General features: G+C 45.8%; 4 protein-coding genes across 6 annotated transcripts in view; 3 read left to right on the forward strand and 1 right to left on the reverse strand.

Moving 5' to 3' along the window:
* Positions 1 to 43: 43 nt before the first annotated feature.
* Positions 44 to 2,817, forward strand: LOC105693615. Of its 2 annotated transcripts, none has more exons than XM_012413655.3 (6): positions 44 to 172; positions 256 to 361; positions 431 to 608; positions 677 to 1,313; positions 1,386 to 1,659; positions 1,758 to 2,817. In XM_012413655.3, exons 2-6 carry the CDS (start codon positions 280 to 282, stop codon positions 1,877 to 1,879), a joined length of 1,293 nt encoding a protein of 430 aa, XP_012269078.2. In that variant the 5' UTR covers positions 44 to 172; positions 256 to 279; the 3' UTR covers positions 1,880 to 2,817. The 2 variants fall into 2 exon arrangements, with proteins under 2 accessions (XP_012269078.2, XP_012269077.2); XM_012413654.3 differs by having other exon boundaries at positions 45 to 172; positions 245 to 361.
* LOC105693617 (ras-related and estrogen-regulated growth inhibitor) lies at positions 2,574 to 7,987 on the forward strand. 2 transcript variants are annotated; one of them, XM_012413659.3, is made up of 6 exons: positions 2,574 to 3,010; positions 3,674 to 3,787; positions 6,438 to 6,494; positions 6,819 to 6,892; positions 6,971 to 7,237; positions 7,411 to 7,987. In XM_012413659.3, exons 2-6 carry the CDS (start codon positions 3,691 to 3,693, stop codon positions 7,564 to 7,566), a joined length of 651 nt encoding a protein of 216 aa, XP_012269082.1. In that variant the 5' UTR covers positions 2,574 to 3,010; positions 3,674 to 3,690; the 3' UTR covers positions 7,567 to 7,987. The 2 variants fall into 2 exon arrangements, with proteins under 2 accessions (XP_012269082.1, XP_012269081.1); XM_012413658.3 differs by having other exon boundaries at positions 2,576 to 2,992.
* LOC105693616 (general transcription factor IIE subunit 2) lies at positions 7,895 to 9,592 on the reverse strand. Its single transcript, XM_012413656.3, has 4 exons — positions 9,120 to 9,592; positions 8,722 to 8,989; positions 8,396 to 8,605; positions 7,895 to 8,316 (listed from the first exon to the last, which is right to left on the reverse strand). The coding sequence occupies exons 1-4, from the start codon at positions 9,179 to 9,181 to the stop codon at positions 7,996 to 7,998; spliced, it is 861 nt and encodes a 286-aa protein (XP_012269079.1). The 5' UTR covers positions 9,182 to 9,592; the 3' UTR covers positions 7,895 to 7,995.
* A 2,820-nt stretch (positions 9,593 to 12,412) lies between these two features.
* The window catches only part of LOC105693596 (metabotropic glutamate receptor 2-like), a 72,042-nt gene continuing 64,450 nt past the window's right edge, over positions 12,413 to 20,004 (forward strand). The window contains exon 1 of the mRNA XM_048654212.1: positions 12,413 to 12,905. The gene's annotated coding sequence lies outside the window, so the exon portion shown is untranslated. The remainder of the gene's footprint in view (positions 12,906 to 20,004) is intronic.

Below are 20,004 nucleotides of genomic sequence, written 5' to 3' on the forward strand. Positions count from 1 at the left end.
AACTGAAGCGAGTTATTTTCGACTGGCGATTTTCGTTTTCGGCACAACGTCAGCTGATGCGGATAAAAAATAAATTACCTGCACCGTTACACCGTCAATATGAAATTTGTAGTCTTACTATGTGCAACCCTGATATTTCACTGCATCGCAGCGAGATCGTCCGAAGTCGCGGGTAAGTTTTACCGATGAATCTTAAAAACGACTTCGTATCGACAGCTCACCCAAATCCGATCCCATCGCACAGGCTACTTTCAGAAACAGGGAACCAATTTTGGCTGGATGGGATCTACCAAACACTCGGTGGCAGTTTTGTTCGTAATTTGTGCCGGAATTCTCTATTACGTTCCTCAATCTCGTTACTGTAAGTCGGTCGATTGACGAATATCATTGACATTGGGATCCCTTTCAACTGATCCGCAGCAATTTTCAGACACTGAGAAGGGTTGCCTCTTTATGATCGGACTCGTTTTTGGCATTTTGAAAACTACGTTCAGCCATGTATGCGGTATTTTCGTTTCCAAAGTCGCGGGAAATGACCACAGCCCCTGCCACGTGCCAAAGCGTCACCCGAGCGAACAGGGTCCGAAAACCGGGGACGACGATTCGAGGTCTACATCGTGGCATCTCCGTCATTCGCACATCGCAATAACTAACTGTAGTACGATATTGTTCGCAGGGGACGCGAGAGAAAGCACCATCGTCACGGAGAACGTTCGAGGCAAAACCGTGAGAGGAAATACCCTCAACCTGTTCAAAGGGCGACAGAGGGTCGACGATTCGAATCTGCGTCGGAAACTACCGGGGTCGCTCATCCCGTGGAGTTTCATGCTGAAAAAATTATGGACAACTGTCGTTACACCGAGGCGCGGAAGTCCGTTCTGGAAAAGGAGAAACGGTCGAACGTTGAGCTTTTCCCGCAGAAGCCTAGGCTCGTCAGGAAGCGCATTTCTGAAAATCCCTCGAACCATCTGGAACGCAAATGTGACGCGTACGAGGACTCCATCGCAGGAAGCCTCCCGGACAGCGATCAAGCTGTTGGAAATTCTCGAAGCAATGAGAAGAATGCGGAAATTCTGATTCGGCTGAAAAATTTTGACGACGACAAACGAGAGACTGAGGTGGTCGAAAGCGCGGTAATGTTTGCAGCCAACGACTCTGCTGTTGTGGCCGAAAACGAGGATGTATTGGCAGAGCTGGAGAACCAGATAATGACGCTTGAAAAAACTGTGCAAGCGATGCAGCTTGGAATTGGTGAACAAAAAGTTGACGTTATCGACGATATCGTTGGGCACATGAAATGCAGTTACAGCAAGGTATCAGGTCTCTCGATTACTCTCCGTCTGAAATCCAATTGGTGAGTTTCTCCAGCCGATCGATTTTCGCAGATATACGAACAGATGCAGCATCGTCGAACGGTAAGTCCGGGAACAGAACGAGCAAAGAATCCGACGAGCGGCACCGCGTATCTACCTCGGAACGCAACGTGCGTCGAGAGCGATACCGACCACTTGGGTTCCGTCACAGGGGCGAAAGTATTTCAAAACGAGCATCCGTTTTCTATCCACGGCAACCAAAAAAAACTCACTGCCGACAAAACCGTCAAATCGTCGAAGAAATTTTATCTGGATGACGACGACGAGTTGCCACCAATCATAACGAGTGAGTCGAGGAACAGCTTCGAGGCATTGTTCGGCAACTCACCTCCGCAGGTGTATGCACAGTTGCAATCGTGTTAATCAATTTATTCGTATCCGCAGATCGAGTAAAACCGTATTTGATCAAAACATACAACTGGTTCTTTACCGGCTGTCCAGGAGCGAAAAAATACAACGTCGGCAAAGACGGAGGTGGGAGCGTTACTGCGGAACCGTCACTTTAACCGCAAGTTGAAAATAGCCGCTCAGAGCTCCCCGGTCTGCACGTGGTAACGCAGACTTTACTTTGAACTTAATCTCGAATCGGTGGGCTACGGAACTCCACGCAACGCGTAAAACCGTTCGAATAATTGATCGAGACTTTCACGATCAAGCCAAGAATCGATCGGATCGCCCTGCATCGATGTAGGGTGTCGTCCGAATCTGTTGAATTGTGCCAAGGTTTCCGCTGAAAAAAATACACACGTACGCACGTGTTTACCTAAGCTTTTGAATTCGGGTCAGTCAAAGGCGTGATTATACTTTTCATCTTCAGAGAATATGATCTCGATCTTGATTTTTAACACGACACGTACCAGTTCGCCGCCGAACTTTGCAAGTTTCAAACCATTCGATCACTTGTTTCCCCGTTAATTTAAAGTTCGAATGGGTTTCTTCGAACTATTTGTGTTACGACAGGGGTGATAATGACACGGTGACGACGATGACGACAGTCGTCGTCCACGTATCGTATAAAAGTTAAAACGTCAGAGCAGGTGCAGCGGTGGTACTTGATCCGTGATTTATCGGACTGTTTTGTAACGATAACGCGCGTGTACCAGAAACGGTACCGTGTGTAGTGGCATGTACTAGGCTTAAGGGTAAAAAAAGATTTCACTCCCGGTCCGAAGAAGAATGGGAATCGAACAGAGTTAGTCGAGCATTGACCAAGAGCCGGGTCGGACCGTCACCGAGGTGCCCATTTCTTCCTGACGGAAGACGCACGTGACCAACGACGAGTCGTGTTCAATCGTTGTCCCTGCGATATTCCACGGTCTGAGGATATAGTGGCGACTCAGCGGTGATACGAAATTCTTCTCATTCTCTAAACATCTGCGCGATTCCTCGTTAAAATATCTGGATTAATCTGCTGCGCAATTGACCAATAAAATTTCAAAACACAGTGCCGCGATGATCGAGGACGAGTTGATGTACTTCTCCTCTGTCTTCGACATGTAAATAATGCGACGATTTTCTAGTCGCACGCGAATCGCCTCAGGTGATCATTCAAATGTCACGGTGCATCGTTGGTGAAACTTGAGAATCCCGGGTAGCACCCTCTCAGTACTACGCACAAGGTAGGAATCACGTGTACCGTAAGTGTTGACTTTTTAAATTGCCCGCTACCACCGTTTTGCAACGAATCGAAGTTTTCCTCCGTTTTCAAATTGTAGCGACAGCTGGATCTTTTCCACTTGCGATCCAGTTGTTTTATCTCTGAGTGCGACTGAAAATAGGATGTTTTACGAGAGAGCTAAACTCTCGAGTTTGCCCACGAAATGGATCTCTTTTTTTTTTTTTCATCGCAAGCGACAACAATCCACTTTCGCTTCCATGGCATTCGAGCCTAATTGCGGTCCGTTTTTATCGTTCGTACGTACAGATACCGCGTGTCACCGACATCCACGCTGCACAGCGTTTACCACGTCGAAGTATACAATGCGTCGAGATGCGCAATGTAGTTGTACGTGACCGTGAGTATTTTGCGAACAAACTTGCAACGGTGACAGGTTCAAGATACAAAGACGTGAAATCATTGCCAAATTGAATCGCGACTTGAACGACGCGCGTAAGTTGCGCATATAAGCTCAACAAACGAAGGACATATGGAAATAACGGATTATGACAAATCTCTCGTTATCCACTGACCCCTATTGTTCAGGCACTTCAGAGGCTATCAAAGTCATTGCACAGCTACGATTCTGCACCTATCGCCCCTGTAACGGTGCAAGGATCGACGCTACCAAACTATGTTTCAGAATCGGACGCTCGAAATATGACGTCGAATGCAATCCGTGGGATTCGTAGAAAGAAAAGCTCCCTGTGCGAAGTGAAGGTTGCCGTGATCGGTGCTCCAGGAGTTGGCAAGAGCGGTGAGTGTTTTGAAAATAAAAAGTTTCGAGTGAAAATAGAATTGGCGTCGTGCGTCTGTGTTCTTTTGGTACACACGCTAGCTTTAGTTCAACAAGCGGGCGAAGCGACAATCGCTCTTAGCATCCAGTCCGTTAACGAATTTGGCAGTTACAGGCGAGTTAAGTCCGCAGGTCGAATATCGCCACCCCCTTGGTCCTGATCCGCAGGGGAAGCGAGCAAAGGTCGACCGTGCAATCCCAGCACCAACGGGCTGAAATGTTACGACGACTTGAACTTGAACCGACTCATGCCGTGATGTTTGTAGTTTCACTTGAGTATGAAAAAATCGCAATAGGGGGTGACATTGGTGTTGGTCGGTCAATAAAAATGATGGTGGTCCCGTTGAACGGCGACAAGTGTTTCAGTTATTTCGTACAGCCGATGCGATCTAAAGTTGAGGAACGCGGGCGACTGAGTTTGAGGACAGTGACGGTGATAGGGCGTAGAATCAGGCATGGAAAATTAGCGCGATAACGGATCGAGATAAACCGTGAATCCGTGTAGAGGCAACCGGGGAATCAAGGTGAATCAAGGTGCCAAGTCCATCGAACGTCGGACGCTACAAGGCAGCGTGACTCAAAATCAGACATTTCAAGAGTCAGTCGTTAAATTGCAATTCACAAGGTTAACACGGAATATTATTAGTCTACTTGGATTGTTACGCGAATCCCTCGGATCTTTGGTATCGCGAGCAAGCGGTTCGATGTTATAGCGTTCATTGAATTCTGTGTTATCGCCGTCGATGATTCGGTGAGTCGAGATGTATTTGTATCTTTGATTATTTCTTTCGCTACCCCATCCGTCAACGGGAGAATCGCCTCGCGACACGTATACGTACATTCGTATCCATCCACTGGAAATGAGGAAGCGACCCCTGCGGAACGTAGGTATTTAAGCAGCTGTCTGATTTTTCGCTTCGTTGTAAAATCTGTTAGTCGTTCGTAAGCTAAACAACCGAGTGCCGACGCCGACGATCCCCACCAAAGAACACGAATATATATCTCCCATCATCCAGTTTCTGTTTTCACTACGATCGCCTGGTCGTTATAACATCATCCGCAAATAGACGCGACCCACACTTGACCACGCGTATATCTTACATACATTACATTCGTACCGACTTCGTGGTGCGGCAGAATTTATGTTTTGTCTCCCGTCTGATATCAAAGATCGGAAATAGACGATGGATGTTTTGCATATTTAGCTAACACGCGATATCCGATACAGTGTCTACCGATCGTTACTGGTCGAGGCTCATTTTTCGGTAGGCTGCGACACGGATAGACGCGCGGATCCAAAACAGTCCGGGTGAGTAAGCTCGGAGTCAGTTTTTCATACCCGCGGTGTATCTATCCTAGACTGATTCAAGTGGCTCGAGAAGTGTACCTACTCCTTTCCGTTCGTTCGCATCTTTTGCACTACAAATCATGTGCTGACCCGTGCGCGAATATATCCGAGTCCAACGATCCCTCCGAGCATCTGTTCTTTTGGTCAAAGGTGATAAATTGAACGACTCGACGCACGACGTGGACATATCCAAGGGATCCCTGTTTTTAAGATGAGTCGTGCAATCGGCCTGGATTGGTCCAACGAGCAATGGTTGACTCGATTCGATAAAGAAATAATATTTACCGTACCGAAATCGAGCTGTGCTATGTTTTCTCGCGAGGTACTGGGAAAATATCGAAATGTTTTCACGGATAGGCTTACGGGTGTACACATATTCTATAATTAATGGGATCTATATTCTACGTTGTGTGTAGCGGCGCAGTGCAGGCTTGCGTCGGAATCGAGATGAAAGGTGAACAGTGGAGGAATTCGGAAATATTTCCGACCCAACAAACACGGATGGATATAAACGGCTGCAGTGGCAACTCTGTATAAGTTGTAAACGGATTTCTCATACAAGGTTTTGCCGCGGTGCGGACAGGTTTGAGGTAAAAATAGTGCGGTCTGGTGCAATGAAACGGGTCACCAGGCTGCCGCTTGCAGGCTTTCGAGTATCGTCCGCGGCGCGGAGCGGTGCAGAGTGCTTTCAGCTATGGGCCGAGGCCGTGTACGCGCATCAAACTGCACTTACTCGCGGCTATGCAACGTTTTTCAGTCATCGTAGCAGTGGCACGTGCCTCTACGCTGACTACAACTTTGGTCCAGTCGCCGGAGCAAAATAAGAGGGTCAATCCTGTGAAAAATTGGGGGTTCCGATCTTCTCTCTTCGTACTGTGTTCGGCAGTTTTTTTAAGTCGAGACCTTAAACTCCGACAAGGTCAGACGCGGATGATGATCGTTTCGTTACAAGCGACCACATACGCAATTTCACGGTTTACCTGAAATATCAGATGCTCACAGTTCATTGCGTGCGTACTGCCATGAAAATGTCAACTCTGAAGCTCTAAGGGTGAAAATAGGGAAGATAGTCATCGTTAATTGTTGACGCTATTGCAGTTACCTAAATATATGCTCAATTGATAGTTAATATCATCGTTCGAACGCTGTTTATGTTCTTCAATTGTCATATATGTACAATAGTTCTTGGCATATCGCTGTTATTTCTGTTTGCGGGGTGAATGCCCGATTCTACAGCTTAATACTTCTGATTTTCCGTTACAGCGTTGACCGTGAGGTTCTTGACGAGGAGATACATCGGCGAATACGACCATCAGTCAGGTGAGAGATCGCGGGATAAGCCCCCCGATAATAATATGAGCTTTTCATCTAAAGAGAGCGGCGGATCATCAATTGCTCGATACTGAAAACTCCGGTTGATGAAAAATGGTAGCCAACTGCGTGGCTTCTGCGTCTACAACTCTTACACACGGCCGCATTCCTTCGTCGACGTCTCGGCTAAATTTATCATGGGCGAATTCGACACTCTGCTCTAACGCGACTTGTTTCATTTGCTAGATTCCTTAACAACTTTGAACCATACCACATATTGATTCGTCGACCCACATTCAATGCTAGTGATATCTGGAATTTTCCTCCTTTCAGAAAACCGATACAAACACGAAGTCCTGGTCGATGGGGAGCCGATACTCTTCGAAATTCTGGATTCTTGTCCAAAGGTAGCTAATGGAATGCAACGAAACGGGTAGCTTGGAATGGTACAAATCTTATATATTAAGAGCACTCGGTGTTCGCAGAGTGACGATGAGCTGCCGACGATGGAGACTCTGCAGTGGGCCGACGGGCTCCTCTTGGTCTACTCCATAACGGACAGGGGGTCGTTCAACTTCGTAAGAAAGGCTAAGGAAGCTCTCGCGGTCGCAGACCCCGAGGCAGCGATGCCTCTCGCGATGGTTGGTAACAAGGCGGACATGGTACATCTCCGGCAGGTCAGCGCAGAGGAGGGCGAAATTCTAGCGAAAGACTTCGAGTGCTGGTTCAGCGAAGTTACAGCCGCTGAACAGGTGAAATGACAAAACAACCCCTTTGACTCGTTTTATTGATCGATGGAAAATCGAGTTGTGATACGCAAAATACTTCGTCGGTTCCATGCAGGTCGAGAAACTCGAAGCGAAACAACTGGCGAAAAAACATACGAATCTTGAATATCTTTGTTTCAATCGTCGTAATTCCACAGGTTGCACAAGTAGCCGAGTCGTTTCACGAACTTTGCCGCGAAGTTTTGGCGGCCAGAAGAAGAAATAAACAGTCTCTGCTGGACAGGATGCTGGGCAGCAAAGCTACGAGAGCTTATTCCAGAGGAAAGAGCGACTCCGCGCTACCCAAGGACTAGATAGACTTCTGGATATCGATCTTTGTTCTTGTCAGCGTATAGTGGAGGACGCGAATTCGATCGCTATGTATAATTATCAGATGTTTCATGTTATTGAGATGCAATATTCAAGAGGTAAAGTAATTCGACAGTGTTCAAACTTTCGTTCGAAACTTGAGTACCGAAGCTTCGGAATGAGTGCTTTTAAATTCTAATTCGCACTGCTGTCATACGAATGAATTTCATAAACCACGTTACGTGCGTATGGAATGTATCGATTTCTCACGCAGGGTAAGAGATTATAGATGGTCGGAAGGAAAAGGAGTTGTTGATTAGGATATACCAGAGATCTGTTTTAATAATATTTTTTACTTATCGTAATACGAATGAATGACCGATTACATATAATAACAAGGCAATTACAGAAATATACATTCATAAAGTCTGTCGTTATTTATTATCGTCGTACGTTTCCAAAACGTCAGCCAAATGCTCGTTGTCTCTCGGTTTTTTAAATTGCTTCTTCCTCGCATTTGGTTTTTTCCGTTTTATGGGCGCCGGTTTCTTAGGCCCGTGATCTTGCATCGACCTAATGCCCTGTTTCTCCAAATATTCGTCTATTTTTTGGTCGTCCATCGCGTCCACGGCGACAGCCCTCCACAATTTTTGAAATTCGTCATCTACTATGAACTGGGCCGTTTTATCGTTGTAAAATACGATCTTTTTTTTATCCATCGGACGCGTTATAAAAAGAATTTCATTCTGCAGACTCTGTCGAATTTGAGATTGAAAATGATTTACCGATTCTTTATATAATATTATTGCAGTCATTCATCATACAGCAACTGACCTTTAAGGCTTTGTCACAGTGGGGTAAGCTCTCCTGAATATCTTCAAGAAGAATACCCCCAAGGCCTTTTAAATCTTGTTGTTTCAACAACCTCAATAGAGACTTTTTGTCTTTAATTTTGTACATGGCTTTGAACGAAAAACGACCATCTGGAGAAACTTCTATCTTTGGATTGTTAACCAGGGACTCTGATAGCAGCCATTGTTTTACCTGAACAATGGAATGTCGTATCAACAAATCCCATATTAAATTGACTCTTCAAAGTATCGGATATTTGCCCAACTCGAAGCTATTCTTGAATTTTGGAGCTTTTCATTTCATATTACCTTAGAACCAACGTCCAGCTGATTGGTCTCATCTAAGATTTCTTCGAGTGTAAGAGGATGATCATCTCCATCCTGATGTCTGGATTTCATATGCTTTACTATTTTAGCCAATACACCGAAGCGGTACTGAGAGCTACCCGACATGGTCTTGTAATTGACCATGTCAAGTTTTGGTGCAGAAGATGATGAAGACGGAGGCTTACTTTTCTTTTTTGAAGGCTCATCGCGGAGTGATTCTTTTTCTGGTTCCCTTTTCTTTTTTTCTACACTGAAGATTATTGATCAGAACCAAGGAGTAACAGCTCGTTAGTTTGTTGAATAGTTTGCAATTAATTCTGACTGATTCAAGTATAGAAAAAACGAAAAGGTTAGGAGGTGCAAGGAAGTCAAATACATACGCTGGTGTGGTTAACGCTCGTTTCTTGAAGAGCTCTCGCTCTCGTAACAACGCTGGATCCATTGCGATTTATTTACTTAAAATCACGTTTTTTGACTCACATGAAAACTCTCACAAACATAATAGCTACTGTCAGTATTTACTGTTATTGTTTACTGTGCAGACGACCTTGCCTAACTATCCTTGAGTTAGACCGACCTGCGCAGACTGTTTGGGTGCAGCCCTGTTCGGGTGAATTCGGTCCCGACTAGAAAAAGCGGCTCATCGAGCTAAAAGTACCCACTCCGCTCAGAAGATGGTGCAACGCTCACGTTGGAGGCTGGTCAGAGGCATTGAAATCCTGACAGAATATGTTACAGAGCTACCGAGGAATGGTCTCGCCCTGAGAAAATTAGCGGCAATCAATATGAAATGAATCATTTCCTGATCTCGCGATCAAGCTTAATCTACAGCTACGTGCATGAGCACGGAATTTATCCACAATCGCCTCATAGAATCACTTCTAGCACGTTTAGCTTCTTTACTCAACTTCCAAATATCACAAGATACATTGGAATGCATTTTTTCAGTCATGACCCCCAAAAATTTGAATCCTTATTTTTTGCTTGAACCTTTGTGCAAAATCTGTATTCTAAAGATCGTTTTCCCCGAACCCGTAAGTTCCACATTCGGGATTAATATGGATCGGAAATCATTATCACCACAATCCGAGCTTGGAAATTTAATGAAAGATTCTTGGCAGCGAATCGCTGTTAGATACTTGTATACCAATAATCAGGAAAACATTCTACTGATGAAGGGTCAAACAATAGTACAAACGATATAGAAAAAATTTGATTTGAAAAGCAAAGGCGTTGATGAGTCTCTCAGAACGACAGGTATACATATGTATATTTATGTATTCACCGATGGCCTATCGTAATTACGAATATTTGTACCGATTGTGAGACAGGGAGAGACAGCGAAATGCAAAGATTCGATCGAATAAGTTTTCACGCGCGTTCGGTGGTATATGGCTGAAATTATTCATGGCTTCCAAGGCTCTTTCTACCTCCCTTTCTACAGCAGAGTACGAGAACGTATGGAAAGAGGGGATCGATCGGACGCGCCGTGTATCTCAGAGCAGCTCTATTGAAATGGTTTAAATTTCGCATCAACTCCGCGATATCGTTCCCTCGTGCAACCAAATATGTGACCCGAGCGTAAACCATACATAGAGCAAAACTCTCGCCAGTTTCGCGACATCTACACCGGTACAACTTCAGGAATCCCGTATTTTCCGACGTAAAGGAACGATACCCGTGACAAAAAAGGAAAAAATTAATAATACGAATGTAGAGCATCGAGCACTCGCGCACGTTGTTATGAGATCATGGGGTTCAGCTGTGGGATTTCATGGGGCGTTGAAATTGATTTTGGTCGGGATATGTGCATTTTTGTGTGGCAAAGTAATTCACAACCGAACGTAGGTGGTCGTAACTACGAAGCTCGTCCAACAGCTCGGTCACGAGGCTGTTTGCTTCATGGGTAAAACAAGCACCAATTTGTGTAGCCCAATGTAGCGTAAACTGCTACAGAAACGCGACGCGAGTGTATAGAGTATACCTCATACTTCCACGTCGCATTTCATTCATGGGTGTATACCAAAAAAGTATGCAGCTATGTAATCACTTGTTCCCTTGCCTTGCCACCGCATCGCTGGGTTAACGGTACGTACATCAGAATATTGTTTCGTCTTCGTAACAAATGGGAAATTAAACTATCCGAGTGAACATGATCCATACAAGCTGCGTCGGTTTCACCATCGATTGTCCTTTCATTATCAGGCTGCGCGCCTTGTGAAATACGCTGAAAGACTACGAAACAGTTGCAAATTATCTGCAAATAGTAAAGGTATCCAAAAATTAGAAACATGACGTTATTCGAGGCAACAAACGGCACAATGTAGAATTGGAATTTCAAACGACCACTCGATTGGAACTTGGGGGGGAGGGGGGAGGAGAGGTCAAGAGGGTAACGCTCGAATAAATCTTACCTAAACACGGTGAATGAGCGGTGGGCCGAAAGTACATCGTGAAGCCTGGCGAATTTCCAGGTAACCCTGCATGGCAGAAATCGTAACAATCTAACCGAACGAATGACCTCGTTGAAGTTTTTTAGTGTCAGGAGTTACGTTTGTTCGGTCCGAAGTGTGTCTGGATCTTGGACGTCCCACCCCTTCAATCCCTACGTTTCCCGTGCTCATCGTCGGAAATCGAAGCAACGAACCCGACGCTTCAGACCTATTCTATACTTTGAGTGAAAATTCTTTTTGCCCCTTCACTCAAACGGCGTCGTGAGATCGCATGGCGGAAGGTAATCATTGTTTCCTAATCCGTGCTCGTGTAGATTTCTCCAGAGACATATCAACATTGTTTGCAAAGACAAATTACGGGCCGCAAAACGAATTAGTCTCCCCATTCACCTGGACAACCCATACTCCGTCCATCATGGCCAAAGATCCGGGGATCCCAAGGTACTCAAAAGTGGGAAAAAGAATGGCCACAAAGGGTGTGTGGAAAAAACATATAACACCTACGGCCAACAGTCTTCGTTTCTGACGCCGTAGCATAGATAGGATTGGAAATGTGAGCACTTCTGTTTAGTCGTGGCCCAACTCTTCGACCCATAAAGTGAGGCGTGAAGGGCAAACGGGTGCAAAATTACGAACTAACGAGGTATCGAACAACCGGGACTTAATGACAAGGTTTGAAGTCAAGCTGACGCATTTGAACTTTGTATGTAACGAGTGACGGGTGGCGAGAGTATTAACGATCACCCTTCGTCCTTCTATGATCTGATTCACGACTTTACTCTCGCTTACACCCTCCCGTCGTACAGCCGTCTTTCATTTTCTTCCAATTTTGCGGTTCCTCACGCTGGGTCGAGTCTTCCCCGCAATAAAAGATCGGTATATCCTGGGAATTCCGTTAAATCCTCACCTCATCGCGATATTATTCGGAAATGATTTGAAAAAACTCCAATTGACTCGACATAATTGCTACGATCATAGAGGATAATATCTATATCTATCTGATATTCCGATCGAAAGACAAAAACTTTTCATTTGGCAAATATCGATATATTACCATTACATTGGGAGCGCTTCGCCCCGAAGAACCACCAGAGTTTTTCCAAAGATGAGAATGCGCGTGTCTAAGGGATGCTGCTGCTGGGGGTGAGTGGTAATAGCTGGCGCCCTGGCGCCCGTCGTCTCGACGCTACAAGTCCGTTCAGTATTCCCGCGCAGTTAATATCGGACGGTCCCGCAGTTCGAATCCCGGCATTCTCGGATTCGCTTTGTCTTTTGTCCTCCGTCAAAACCGATTACGAAAATATTTCAAGTACATTCCGACCACACGGTGTCTGCGAAAAATTCTTTTCTCACAAAATTTATCCCTCACATTTTTGCATAGATCGGCGATTCTTTTTTCTTCCGCATTCGTCCGGAACATTTTGCGCAAATGTTCGGTTTTTATAAAAGTTGGGTGGTTTTCATTCAATCTGTTCGGGTATGCGGAATTTAATCGGTTGTGTACACATCCACGTCATGCGAAAGACAGCGCAAATAATAGAAAAAATTTGAAGGAAAGCAATATTTAGAATCATGCGACGCGTGGTATTCGCGAGTTCGACAAAGATTCAGGACGGGCCCTTATAATCACGAATGTTGTGGCTGAATTTTCATCGACGTAATTCTTGAAACCATGGATACGGGAACGTGGGTATCTGGATGGATGCAATGAAGGTAATGGATTTTTGCAATAATGAGGGATGAGTGAAAAATAAGAGAGAAGAAGGATAAGTGTTCCGCATGTGTGTACACCGCCAACATCGGAGGTCGTAGCGAAAAAAAGTCGTATCAACATCGTACGACATGAAAACTTTCAGGATCGTGGAACAAATCGTCGAGACGATATCTCTCGACTGAGCGGGGTGACGGTAGAGCTGACGATGAACCACCGCTCCTAACTGTTCCAGGCTTTCTTTTCGCCCCTATGCTTCCATAACTTATCCTCGGATATCGTAGGTGAAAATCCCTCGGGGGTCTCACAACGAATGGAAAAAAACTCCTAAACTTTCTGACTGGCAGTTGGCAAGAAATGACGAGACGCAGGTATAGTTTTGACGAGCGAAGATATGACGTATACATGATTCGCGATTCGCGGCGCGTATGGTGAGCGTGAAAGAAATGAGTCGAATTTATGAGAAAGCGTCCCTATGGATATATCTGATCTTGTGACGCGGAAAAAAATAAGTTACGAATATTTTAGAAACACTTTACCGGGGAGCTCGAGTAGTTGCATGCCATCTGAACGGTTGAAAGGATAAAAAAAGTGAATATCGAAGGTGCGCTTATTCAGAAAACCGTTGAATCGTCCCGACAATGGGTCTAATTTATGGAGAAGAGCCATTTCATCCGGCAACTAGATATTCCGTACTCAATCACACGCCCAATACTAATGGAATTTCCATGAATGATGAGCAATTCATCAATTTCTCTTGTCGGAGTCTCGCCGTGGAATACTTATTGTTAGTAGCACCGGACCGCGAATTCGTTGCTCGTTTTTCTTTCGTCTTCTTTTCGTTCGGTTTTACAATTAGCACCGTATCGTTGTTCGCAATATCGTTTTTCAGCGGATAGAATTGAAATAAAACATCAACACCGCCACTCTGCAGCGCCCAATTTGTGACACGCAAGTTTGCGTGGTATTGGACATGGGTGTATATAACGTGTAATTTCGGATCGTCAGAATCGAATCCAAGTAGCAACGGATAATATTTACTCAATTTCTAGAGTTACCCCTTCTGCATGCTTCCACTGGCGATGTTACGATATGATTTCAACGAAGCAAGTTTAAAATTATTTGAAAATACAAGCGCGAGCCCAAAATTAATGGAACAGAAAGTTCATCGCCTGAGGGGTGTATTAAACAAACAATTAGTATCAAATTGGTTGGAGCTGAGAACCTTTTACGTCGGTTACAGGCAGTTAATTTTTCAATTTCCGTCGTCTGAAATCATTATCTACCCCGGGGTGATCTCGCGAGAGACCGAAAAATATAAACTGGCAACCCGAACGTCTTCGCGGTCTCTGCGGGGATGTTTTCGTACCCAACTTTCGGGTTTTCATTCACGAGCTGCGAGATTAGGGAGAAAAATCACAACGGCGAAAGTCCCCTGGCGTGAATTCGCGAAGGGATTTATCGTCCACGTAGCTTTCTGAAGTCTGAACAAACGCCGCGACTTTAATGATATGTTTTCGCAATTTTTCGTACCATGCAAAGGGAGGACGGCGGGCATTTTGCATCGCGAGAACGAAAGACTAATTGCGAGGAGGGAGGAACGGTACACCGAAAAAGACGGGAGCGTCTTCGTGAATTATCCGCTTGTTTTGGTCGTTAGTCGACGTTTTTGTTTCGGTGCACATCCTCGACCAGGTAGAGACGGCGGTTGGTTCAGATTTATGACGGAGATTCACCGTGCCAACGCCGTGATAGGAATCGAACGGGTATCAGGTCTGACGATTTAAAGTGAGATCCTGCCGCAGTTTCCCGACCACCCATCAAATTCAGATTTCCATCGGGCGAATACCGGCAGGTGATACGATATGGGCCGATAGAGCGTCCGTCAGCTCCTCTGAGTATGCCTCATCTCCTCGCCTTTCAGCCCGGCGCAGCCAAAGGAATGTCGTAAATCGCGCAAGAAAGACGGTTTGAGTGTTCAGCTTAAAGAATTGCGTCGATGTGACGCTTGTAGTTTCAGGTATACTGCTGCACGTTCTCGTTTATCACTCCGAAATAGATGAAAGTGAAGAGAAGGAGCCGATCTCACCTCGTGACAGTCACTGTTGGTGTACCTACATAGCGTTTACGATTCTGATTGAGGTCGACGCGCAAAGTTGCCGTAGAGACGAAACGAGGATGTTATCAGGGGTAGTTTGCCACCCGCGTGTAGTTAACTTTGACGGTAGAATTTCTGTGAAATAAAGACGCGCATGGTTGAAACGGAAATAACCTTCGTTGCCGGTTGTAAAGGTAATGCGAATGCAATGAAACGGTATCCAATAAATTAATCGTCTTCGCGGTCTTTCAGCGTCGGTATCGTCTAGACTTTGCCGTTTGGTTTTTTTCTCTTTCTTCCTGTCTTTTTTTTTTTTTTTTTTATGCGCCATAGAAAGCACGGAGCACATTGTGAATCATTGGAATTTCTGCAAAGTTCGCGGATTCAGTGGCTAGCTTCGTGACGAGGAGTTATCGCTGTTCGTACAATGCAGCTACTCGCGTCGCGGTGCCGCTGCACTTTCTGCAGAGACCGAAGAATGAAAAGACGGACTAAAAGCCTCACTCAACACTCGGCAAACCGCCCGGGCGTGTGTAGCATCAAAATTTGTGTTTGCGGTAGAATAACGAATCTGCAGGGCCACGTCGTTCGCATTATACCAACGTTGCATCCGCCGTAGTTGAATTCAACGTCAGAATTACTTGGTTGGATTTTCAGTTTTTCCATTGTACGAAACGTGGCCACTGTTCTCGACATCATACCCAGCGTACGATATAATAGACACGAGGACGTTCCTGTTCGAGCCGATGATCACGAGAGGATTTAAAAATACATAAAATAAGCGCATTCACCGGTCCCGGCAACAAAAAAAAAAAAAAAACAATTATGAAGGAAAACGCTACGGATTCGTCGGGCTCTTTTTTTCACTCGGGTAGTCTATTCGCTCGCAATCAGTAATTGCCTAGCACCCGGGAAAATGATCTCGAAATTGCCTGTCAACGCCACTTCCATTCGAAGTTTTATCCTTTTTTTTTTTAATAATCCCTATACATCTGCATGCATGTATCTCGTACAGCTGCGCACCTACTCGAGGGCTGTATTTCCGTAGGGCATAAGGAGAAACCGCTCGCTTATTCCTGCAATTAGTCAGCCCGTTGCTGCGGCAGGCTTCGGCGAAGTATCTGCTTATTACGCTCCCATTCGATTAAGTCCGTAGAGATTCTCGAATCCGAGGATACACCTCCAGTTGGATGTACTACTACTTGATGTTGTTTAATTATCCACGATCCAGACTCGATGGACTATTATCGATCGGATTCATTGTGTATTCCACAAAAACCGACGCTTCGTAAAGTCAGGTGAGATAGTCGTCATTTTTGGTAAGTCGTCGAATTCGGTTCGATATTTATTATGGGAATGGTGGTGGCTTCGGAAAATGGTCGTTTTCAAATTCGCGCGAGGATGCCGCGGCCACGGAAAATTCGCAACCATCGTTAATAACCACGGGAAGTTGAGCCGACAACGTATATACACCCTCCGCCGACATATTTACCCCCACACCTAATCCCAAACCTCAAGACCGTCGGCTTAACCAGACGCTCGAAAAATTTCGACCCCAGCGTATCTCCAAATCCCGGATTTCCAGATTTATTTAATATCACCTCCCGCCTCGCCCGCGATCCGCTCGGCCAATATCGGGGACGCGCTATTCACGCAATGACGGATCCCATAACTTACCCGGCAACCCGATACATCTGATGAATTATCTGTCAATCCACGACTAACCTCGGCGGGATAACGTATCGGAGGTATACCCGGACCGGCGATGATGCCTCTACAGACAGATTATGGTCTGATGATTGGTTATATATAGATGCGGTTCGGAGTAGCTTTCCGATACCGATGTACGTGTATAGGTAGAAATACCGGTACATACGACCATGAAATTTCTCATTTGTCCGAATCCTATGACCGGAAGCGAATGCAACGCGAGGCGTAAGCCCCTTGCAGATGAGATCGAGAGAAGAAATAATGACGAACATACGATGTACAGCGAGCTACAATCACTCCGGTGGAAACATTGCACTATGTATTTCCGCCGTTTTAAATACCGCAACATTCGAGACTACCGAGAGAAAAAGAAACCAGACAAGACACAACTCGGGGTAGAGAGGAATATGTAAGGAAGAAACCAAACTCGCGATAGCTCTTGCTCCGAGCATACCTACTTCTTCGAAACTAAAAAGATTCTCCAACAGCAATAAAAGACTTGGAGAAGTACGGGCGGTCGATCTACAACCCCTGGACGTTGAGTCATTTATTGGCCTTGCGAACTGCACCCGTGTACGTAAGTACGTACCTGGTCTCGTTAAAAATCCACCCCTCTCCCTATTCGCGCACCCAAGATTCCGATGCTCAAGTCCAAGAGATCAGGCACCGAGTAATTAATTCGTACGGCGCGTTTAATCGTACGAACTCGGAAAAGCGTTCATAAGGTCACGGCGACCTCCCACCGTAACGACGAGATATTATTTACAGCGGCAACGAACACGAGAACGCACTTGTTCTTTATTTTCGTTTCTCACTCCTCCCGAGATATACGTATGTACGCGCATGCGACGGTGGCTCGTAAACGTATATGTGTGTATAATTTCTTTCGACAAGACGTGAATTTTATCTCTCGGCGGAATAGCAATGAGACAGCCAACACTTGGTTGACCAACACTTTTCCGCGTCGCCGGACGACCACACGACTGAGCAGCGGTAACTGTGGGCTGTAAAATGTTCTCTCAAAAGTTGGCCGAAACTTCCCTCCGCGCTAATTTATTCAACATCCGTCCACAATTGAGAACAAAGGCGTAAAATTAAAGGTGGATTCGCACCCCGATTGCGAAGAATTAAAAGGTTTGCGATCGTCCACGCGTCGACACGGTGAAACAGAAACAGAGCTGGAAATAGATGGAGCCGGCGCTTTTCGAAAATTCATCCCTCCGTCAACGACCCCCCGGCTTACCGATCCGTTTCTCTGCCGCCGAGTAATCTCCTCCCTGGAAATGACATTTTCACGAGGCCCTGCCAGGAGCATCGAGCGAGGATAGGAAAAATTTATACCCGGAAATCGTAACTTTAATAAAACGAGAAGTGGGTTAAGTGAAACGCTGTAACTCCGGACTCGAAGATATCCTGGAATCGGAGGGTCCCATCTCCTTCGGGATTCATTAAGCTGCATTGACTCCTTACGAAGCATAGAGTATGTCTCGAAATCTTTGCATGATTTATTCAAAACGACAATTAATACTTACCCGATTCCTCGGTACTTGGGAACTTGGTTACAGTTTCGACTACCGGGGTGGAATCGTTCGCCAAAGGGCCAAAATGTTTTTAGAAAATATCGCGAGAACCAACCGCACGCTTAAGCGAGGCACTCTCGCATATAAGACGGTTATCGTTGTGCGCCCGCCATCGTTTTTCTCTTTGTCAGATCTTCTTATATTGTATTCCGCACGTGCCGTCATTTCTTACCGCGAGGAAACGCTGTAAGGAAGCGGACAAAGTTTTCGCTCCGAGCAACGCGCTCACTTCGGGTTTGCTTATTACTCTCCGAAAGACACGTCGGATCACGTCTCGGCGGCGCGCTTCGTTGACTTTATACTCTTTGTACTTGTCGTAAATTTCCAGCTTCGCATGTCCAAAGTAACAACGAATGCCACGCGGAGAGTGAAAAGATGACGTGCGTAACGCGCGCGCTTACAAAGTCTCAATATCTCCTCTCCCTCATCTCGGACGATCCGTACAGCAATCTCTGAGGAGTAACGAATCGAGGAGTGAATGGAAATAGTATGCGATTAGATATGCCGCTGCAGCTGGAAAGCGGTGAGCGGGTGTCCGCAGCCATATGTTGCCTCAGTTCGGAAGTTACAATATCGGTCGACTCTCCGTTGTACAGGGTAGCGTCACACGCGAACGCAGAATATCAGCTAGCGGTCGTTAATTGGAAGGGAAACTCCAGCGATTTATTCGACAATGGATAGTTGAGCCATGAGGGCAAACCTGAACGGAGACCGAGACCTGGCGAACCCAACGGCATTGATTCCATCAGCTGCAAGCTGGTGTGTTGCCACTTTGTACGCTTACCCCGTAACCGATGGAGTTGTTGTTCGCGTCGATGGCCCAACGAGCGATCCGATCCCCATTCTTGACAAAACGGAATTTCGAGAGTGATCGGGTAATTTTAAATCAGGGTGCTCGCAATGGTGATTGGTGGCGGTCGTTTGTCATCGGAGAATGGCATTGCTCAAAATGTAATAAATACAGCGCGCCGCGCAGCGGAAAAATTATTAGCGAACGGTACAAAACCCAGCTCGAACATTTCGGCAAATTTTCGATTCTGTTTCGGCCGGGCGAAAGCTCCCCGTAATATCCCATGATTCTAACGACTCTCGATCAAGGGGCGAAATAGTGACGTGTAAAATCGAAATTCGATTGCGAACGAAATTTGAAATCTGAGCGAATGCGACAAACCGTACGTATCTCGGTTGCGCGAAGCAACGAGGGAGGCGGAAGGACCGTTAATACGTCGAGCGCCTGCCTCGCAAAAACGCGCTTGTGAGTCTGTCGTTTGCACGAACGCCGGCCGGGATCTGCTCTCAAAGTGTTAATGAACCATTAAATATACAAAAAGAAACGAATCGATCGATACCACTTCATTTTCACTCTGCTGTGCGGGTTAATTATTTTTTATACTTTTTTGTTTTTTCGCATTCGCGATATTTTTCTACCGCACATAGCTATAAGATCCTTACCGATATTTATGAAATTATTTTTCGCCTATCGTTCGTCATACTTACGCGTATAGGCGTATTACTCGTGTCCGTTACGATACGTCTTTCGGGGGGAGATGCCATAAAACGCACCGCCGCGTCGCGCCGCACTCGACAGACAGACATTAATTCAGACCGAAGTCGTCGCTGGATCTATAACAGATGTGCGGCCTTTGCATCCGGCCTAGCACCGTGTACCCTGCCTCGAACTTACTCGTACTCGTAGGTGGTAAGCAATCTGTG

The sequence above is a fragment of the Athalia rosae genome, chromosome 4, assembly GCF_917208135.1.
Source record: "Athalia rosae chromosome 4, iyAthRosa1.1, whole genome shotgun sequence".
Classification (NCBI taxonomy): domain Eukaryota; kingdom Metazoa; phylum Arthropoda; class Insecta; order Hymenoptera; family Athaliidae; genus Athalia; species Athalia rosae.

What these genes read in the sequence shown, in the direction of transcription:
- LOC105693615 (XM_012413654.3), top strand. Translation starts at nt 100, where the DNA reads ATGAAATTTGTAGTCTTACTATGTGCAACCCTGATATTTCACTGCATC. An exon ending in GAGATCGTCCGAAGTCGCGG is followed by an intron (nt 173 to 244) that starts GTAAGTTTTACC and finishes CCCATCGCACAG; the next exon opens with GCTACTTTCAGAAACAGGGA. An exon ending in TGAAATGCAGTTACAGCAAG is followed by an intron (nt 1,314 to 1,385) that starts GTATCAGGTCTC and finishes CGATTTTCGCAG; the next exon opens with ATATACGAACAGATGCAGCA.
- LOC105693617 (XM_012413659.3), top strand. Translation starts at nt 3,691, where the DNA reads ATGACGTCGAATGCAATCCGTGGGATTCGTAGAAAGAAAAGCTCCCTG. An exon ending in CGAATACGACCATCAGTCAG is followed by an intron (nt 6,495 to 6,818) that starts GTGAGAGATCGC and finishes TCCTCCTTTCAG; the next exon opens with AAAACCGATACAAACACGAA. An exon ending in TTCTGGATTCTTGTCCAAAG is followed by an intron (nt 6,893 to 6,970) that starts GTAGCTAATGGA and finishes CGGTGTTCGCAG; the next exon opens with AGTGACGATGAGCTGCCGAC.
- LOC105693616 (XM_012413656.3), bottom strand. Translation starts at nt 9,181, where the DNA reads ATGGATCCAGCGTTGTTACGAGAGCGAGAGCTCTTCAAGAAACGAGCG. An exon ending in AGCTGGACGTTGGTTCTAAG is followed by an intron (nt 8,606 to 8,721) that starts GTAATATGAAAT and finishes TCCATTGTTCAG; the next exon opens with GTAAAACAATGGCTGCTATC. An exon ending in ACTGTGACAAAGCCTTAAAG is followed by an intron (nt 8,317 to 8,395) that starts GTCAGTTGCTGT and finishes CAAATTCGACAG; the next exon opens with AGTCTGCAGAATGAAATTCT.